This window comes from Lactuca virosa, chromosome 3, assembly GCF_052849685.1.
Source record: "Lactuca virosa cultivar CGN04683 chromosome 3, Lactuca_virosa_CGN04683_v6, whole genome shotgun sequence".
NCBI lineage: Eukaryota > Viridiplantae > Streptophyta > Magnoliopsida > Asterales > Asteraceae > Lactuca > Lactuca virosa.
This window is the reverse complement of record NC_136428.1, coordinates 8,039,848-8,046,667: the sequence shown is the minus strand read 5'-3', so window position 1 is coordinate 8,046,667 and position 6,820 is coordinate 8,039,848. Positions and strand designations below refer to the sequence as shown.

The window sequence follows — 6,820 nt, the reverse complement described above, 5'->3', positions numbered from 1 at the left end:
TATGTTCCAAAATTCTTGTTTTGGTACGTGGTTAGACATTCCTAATGTAGATAGGGATCCTTTGATTCTATATTATGTCTTTTGCCACGAAGTTATCATTGACCCCGAAGCGAAGCAGAAGAAATGGTTTTTGAGATTGGGGGTTATGAGCTGTCTTTCGGGAAGAACGAATGTTTTCTTGTTACCGACTTCCATTTTGGAGATTATTCTCCTGCATTTGGTTCCGACGCCGCCTTCTATTCTCGTGTTTTTCCTAGGGTCCCAAGGATTGTCACCGTCAAATTAGACGATGTGAAGAATGTGTTTGAGCATTCACTTAATGGCTTATCAGACGAGGATGCGGTCAGTGTATATCTCTTATATATGTTAGAGAAGGGGTTCAAAGGGCGTTTAGGCAAACAACCTATTATAGAGGAGTATTTGACTTTGGTGTCCGACTTTGATGAATTCAACAGGTTTCTTGTAGTTAATTTATTACAGATTATAATTAAGGTTTATTAATTATTATTAGTAATATTCTTTTAAAAGTTTAATTGGGAATTTTTTATGTCGTAGATATCCATTGGGGGGGGGGGGGTTAATTTGGGATCAATTGTACTCACAGCTAATTACTGTATTCAATAAGGTTGAAAAGCATATACATCCAGTGGAACCGGAAAAGAAACAACCTCAAGAAATGACATACACCCTAAACGACTGTTTATACGTTTTCAAGGTAACAACATGATTAACAATTTAATATTTTTTTGTTTGTTAACATTCTAATAAATGATTTTTTTTCATATATGGATTCTTGAAAATTTTCTTGTGAGCAGTTTGTTTGGTACCTGACAAGAGAATGTGATCCCTCGAGTTGTTGCATGGTCGAAACCGAGGCCTTTACAGAAGACTCGCTACAACCAGTTTATAACAATCGACGACGTATGGTTACTTATATATTTTAATATTTTATTTTATATGTATAATTTATGTTTATTTATAGTTTTATAATTTTGTTAGCAGGATAATAGACTTGTACAAAAGTTTGAGCCAATAGAAGCTGAGAGTCGGGCTGAATTGTGGATAGTTAGCTCAGCATGGATTGATTGCCATTATTTTCCCGACACATAAGTTCATATGGAACCTTCCCTAACACCATCACCCAAAGGCTCCCCTACTCTTGAGCCTCGACAAAAGAAGACACGGATAGATATTCCATCTCACATGCGACCACCACCACTGCTGGTGTCTGAACCATCAATTGATAGGGACCGAATTATTGCTGACTTGCAAAATGAGGTCTGTCAATTGAAAAATGAGCTCGGTGAATGTTGCGAGCATATGAGGGCACAAGATAAGTGCTTAGAAGAGCATAAGGCTACTTTAGTCATGCTTGTAAAACTTATCAATATGACTCCCGAAGATGATGTTGGTACCTCGATGGGGCTGGAGGTACAGTGTTAATTATTTCACTCCCATACAATTTTTATTTAACTTAATGTTCCTTATGTTTTTGCATTTTTTTTAATTAAAAAAACTATTAAACCGTACAGGCACTTATCATGCAAGATACTAGTACCACAAAGTACAATGACATATGGGAGCATGATTATGGATCATGCACACCGGAACAATCACTAAATCAAGGCCTTGAGCAGTTGTCTCCATGTATTCAATCGCCCGATCTAAAAGAGATTCCAAGGGATGAATACAAAACGCCGGCGACAACACCTCTTAGGCGTTCTCTACGCCAAAAGGTTATGTCTATATGGTATAAGTCCCACTGGATACAATGAAGAGGAAATCTGTTGCACGACAACAGCCAGCACCGTTGGACAGTCTTTTAGAGCCTACCGTATATAGTCTACTTAAAGAACATAATGGTTCGTTGTTGTTGCTCACCGTTTTTTGACCGGTATTGCGACGATTAAATAATGGATGCGCTTATACACAGATAGTCACACAGGTTGGTTGGAATGCGATGTAAGTTATATAATCATATGCTTATCACGTACTACGCTTATAATAACAATACTTACTTTAATGCAAATTTTTTGATTGTTAGCACATCATGACGTGGATCTCACTGCTGATAGAGCGTAGAGCGGATGATCCTCGGTGGACGGTTGTGCCAACAACTTTCAACACTGATGTATTTGACTGGAGTGATATGGTTGACGGATCCGTTTACCCAACTTGGACAGACTGTGTTACAATATAATTGTGTTTGGATTACATTAGCTAAGTAACAGTAAATTATAATATAATGTTATTTAATGATTAATTACTTCTAACCTTTTCTGTTGCTTTACATCCCATTAAATATACCAATTGCTTACTGGTTTTTGGGTGTTTTGGATTTGAAGACATTCAAAATGACTATATACGATAATCACTGGAAGAGCGACTACTTTTCAGAAGAGGAATGACTTATATGTATGAGAGCCCGCATCTACAAACCTGCTAGTAGGTATCAACAACTAAGGTACCAAACCAACCGAACATTTTTATGGTAAATATGAGGGTTCTCTAGCGATTTTCTATATCATGATAATTTAAAAAACCTATTATAACAGGTATAATAGCAAAAACAAATACTGTTTCTGTAAATATCTACTCTAATAAATGAAAGTTTTTTGGCCAGTTGTCACACTCTCATTCAATTTGTTAAATGTCATTTTGTGGTTATTTTAATTAAATTTTTTTTCCACATATCATTTTATGAGTTTTTTATTTTATTAAATTTTACATAATATTTTAATGTAATAATTGCAATAAATATAGTAATAAATAGATATCAATTTCATTAATGAACTTACCTTTTAATTTCAAAATTCTCAAAATTAAAGCTTATTAGTTTCTTTTGTTTTGATTATTTAAATTATTTGTTCAAATTTAATAGATAAATTTTTTTTTCATTATAATAATTCATTATTTTTCTTATTTTCTTATAAATTTAAAGTTTTCAAATATTTAGACTTTTATATTTAACTTTTTTTCTAAAAAAATTAATCTATATAATACATAGTCCCACAACTAGTATAAGAATTAATGAACATAAAAACAAACTTATAACGGAATATTTTTTCCAAATATGAAAGCTCTTATGACAATTGCGATATTTCTTTTATATAATTTGTTTCTTCTTCTTGCTATTCTTAAGTTTTAGATTGTGTAGTTTTAAACAAATATTGGAAAATTTATCTCAATATTTGGATGCTTAGTTGTTGAAAAGAAACAATATATGTATACATAAAGTGTCCAACGTATCAGCACGACAAAATTTTCTTGTAATCTTTTACCTTTTAGAAAAAGGTTCTATGTAGTACACAAACAATCAATGACAAACACATGTATGGTTTTTAGACCAGCTTTGCGTCAATGCAAATCTTATACACTTTTTTCTTGCGTTTGGTTATCCATCATTTTTAGTTTTTGAGAAGATAAAAATGTTATTTAGTGGTTGGAAATGTACGCATTTGTTTTTGTTAGTACATTATTAGGTTAAATACAAAAACAAATTTTTATTTTTACTAATCTGTATATTACAATATTCTATTTATAGTTTTCTTTTATGATAATATTTGTATTTGTATTTTTTCTTTATTATAACGTTATAATTTAAAAAATATTTCCAATATAACATCGATACATTCTTTATGTTTTAATAATATTGTTATAATTAAATAAACTAGTAATAACACAATATCGTAATAAAAATTCAACATCTATTCTAATAGAGTAAATTGTACGAATCGTCCATTGTTTAGGTACCAAAATACACGTTCAGTCTCTATTTTAAAAATTAACTCGGACGGTCCCTCATTTGGTTAAAAGTTGCACGTTTCATCCATCGTTATTTAAATTTACACGCCTAATCCCTTGCGAGACATGAAATGACTACAATGCCCTTTTAAATTTTATTTTTCATTTATTTTTAACATTTCTGATTATTTTTAATTATTGAAAAATATTTTAATTAAAGTTGTGGGTCCATCCAACTTTAAACCTAAAATATATATTTTTTCCTCTGTTGCTGAACACTTAACCACTGACACCACCACCAGAAAATGGAGCACTCCCACCCTTTATCTTCCTCTCCGGATGTGTTTTTTTCAGAAATCGAAAATAAAAGATAAAAAAATCAGAAACCTATAACCCAAAAGTTTCTAGAAACTGAAAATTGTTTCAGAAATCTCAAAATCATTCCAGAAATCAAAATGGTGGTGGTTCCTTTAAAAACCTGAAATATACACATCGATTTCTCTCCCTCTGATCTCACCTAATTTTTTCCTGAAACCCTTGACTCTTCATCGCCATCTATTTCCTCGTTCTTCTTCCTAATAAGAGAAACACTTGTCAACCTATTGATTCTTCATTTCAAATTTCAAATTTCAAATTTTAAATTTCTCACTCTAATTATATGAAAGAACAAATTATGCGAATGGTCCTTTAGGTTTTGGATTTTTCCCTAATGTAGTCCCTACGGTAATTTTTTTTACCTCAAATAGTACCTACAGACCATAAGTTGCACGCGTTTGGTCCCCGAGTTGGATGTCCGTCCATTCCAACGTTAAGTTGCCCTCATGTGACTTGCACATGAGGGTATTTATGTCATTTTAGCCTAAATTACCTTTTCTGAACATATAAATTAACGCCTATATTACTTCTTGTTGTTCTTCCTCCCAATTCAATCGACCAATACTACTGTTACAGAAAGAAACCTGTGGAAAATGTCGATATGTGTTTGTGGAAATCGTGATCTAGCCATCGTCACTTCCTGGTCAGATCGCAATCCTGGAAGGCGATTTTGGTCTTGTCTTCGTAATGAGAGAAGGTGTGGTTGGATTGGGTGGTTTGATGAGCCCATGTTCCCTAGATCGGTGGAAGTGATACCTGGGTTAATCAGGTCTATGAACAAGCTCCAAGAATCTCTTCAACAAGCTACAATGCAGGCTAGGATGTATAAGTTAATCATTCTCTTCAGTTGGGGTTTTTTGCAATTCGTTACTTGAAGCATGGTTGAAGTTGCCTCTGAATGTGGTGTCTGAATGCAAGAAGTAGTGTCGTGGTCATAGGGTTAATGTACTGGTGGTCTTATTTTGAATCTGAAGACAGGAAATTGTAGCATGGTTTATGTAGTGTTTGTGTCTGTTTTGAGTTTGACTGCAGGAAATTATGTTCTGGTTAATGTTGTCTTAATGTTATAGTCTTTGTGTAATCAAATGGTTTAATTTCAGAACAAGGTTACTGTGTCATGGCTTTGTGTAATCAAATATTATTTGACAAGAACACCAATTCAACATGCATGACCATACACTTTGAATATCACAAATACTACTTGACAAGAACAACAATATAACAAAAATGCTATTGTATATCACAACAGCAGTTGACATTGTTTCATAGTTTACCTATGTGTACAATGATTCAAGGTCAACATGCATGACCATACAAAATAAGGATCCCAAAGTAAGTATTGTTTGGTACATAAACATAGGTGTTAACATAACCATAAAAGTAAAGTGCAAATTACATCAAAAGACCTAATGGTTCTCAACAACACCCCCATCCTCACTTCTATCCTCCTGTTTCTTCAGTTCTTTTGTCATTAGGGCCACCTTGAACTTTACAAGTTCTTGAATTATGCCATTTGTTGTTGCACTTTCCACATGTGACAGTGGTCCACCTCTTGGACAGTTTATGCCCCTGTGTAGCAGGTTCATCATATGCCCTCTTCCTTTTCTTCTTGGGCCTACCCACCTACAAATGTACATAAGATTAAATTGTTGTTCTTCAGAAACTGCAATTATATTGATATATGAAGACATACCTGAACAACATGTTTGGGTGGAAGCAACTTGGTTGGGCATTGTGATTTGGGCCACATCAATCTACCATTTATAGGTTCAATTTTGTGTTTGTACACTTTTGCCTATGTAACTAGCCAGTAGCATGGGTGGACCCAATGCTCCAACTCAGGAACATTCTTTGCTCTATGTTTAATCTTGTCCCATATTGCACTTATTGCATGTGAGCATAACATGCCTGTAATTTCCCAACGTCTACATGTGCATGTTTTTTCATCTAAATTCACAATAAACTGATCACCCCAATGAGTAGTGACTTGAGTTTTAACCCCATTGAAAATACACCTGTGCTTTTGTGCTTGTCTTTTCATTTGATCAAGAAGACTAGTGGCAGTTGGTGTGAGAGGACCATGACATCTATCAATCTCTCTTTGTACATTGCAAATTCTCTTCATCAAATACTCTCTAATATACTCCAAACAATAAATGATAGGTTTATCCCTACCACCTTGTATTTTTACATTCAGAACCTCACACAGGTTATTCAACAAGATGTTAGCATGTGCCCTCCCTGTTTAGTCATATAATACAAAATGAGAACAAATCATAACAATGGCAAGTAAATGTTAACATAATTGAAAGATGAAGTACTAACCTGAGAAATGAGATCTTGCCCAATGAGTTGGAGGAATCTGTATCAGCCAATCATGAGCTTCAACTTTGAATTTCTTTAGCTCTTCTAATGCTTTCTCAAAATGCCTTACAGTAATAGCAGTTGCACATGCCCACACCACATCTTTGAGCTCTTTATCCTTCCACTGTCTTTTCATATTTTCATAAATATGCCTAAGACAGAACCTATGCTCAGCTTGAGGGAAAAGTTTGGCAATTGCAGGAATGATACCCTATTGGGTAAATTACACCAATCGTCCCTCGTGTATATGCCAAAAAGCGTGTTTAGTCCCTATTTTCAAAAATTAACTCGGACCGTCCCTGTATTATGTTTTTTTCACTCGGGCTGTCCCTGAATA

The 6,820-nt window shown here is 34.0% G+C and overlaps 1 protein-coding gene across 1 annotated transcript; it reads right to left on the bottom strand.

Annotated features, from left to right (window-relative positions):
• Positions 1 to 5,559: 5,559 nt before the first annotated feature.
• Positions 5,560 to 6,619, bottom strand: LOC145163280 (uncharacterized). The gene is made up of 3 exons (XM_079082117.1): positions 6,445 to 6,619; positions 5,945 to 6,360; positions 5,560 to 5,742 (listed from the first exon to the last, which is right to left on the bottom strand). The coding sequence occupies exons 1-3, from the start codon at positions 6,617 to 6,619 to the stop codon at positions 5,560 to 5,562; spliced, it is 774 nt and encodes a 257-aa protein (XP_078938243.1).
• Between the last annotated feature and the right edge of the window lie 201 nt (positions 6,620 to 6,820).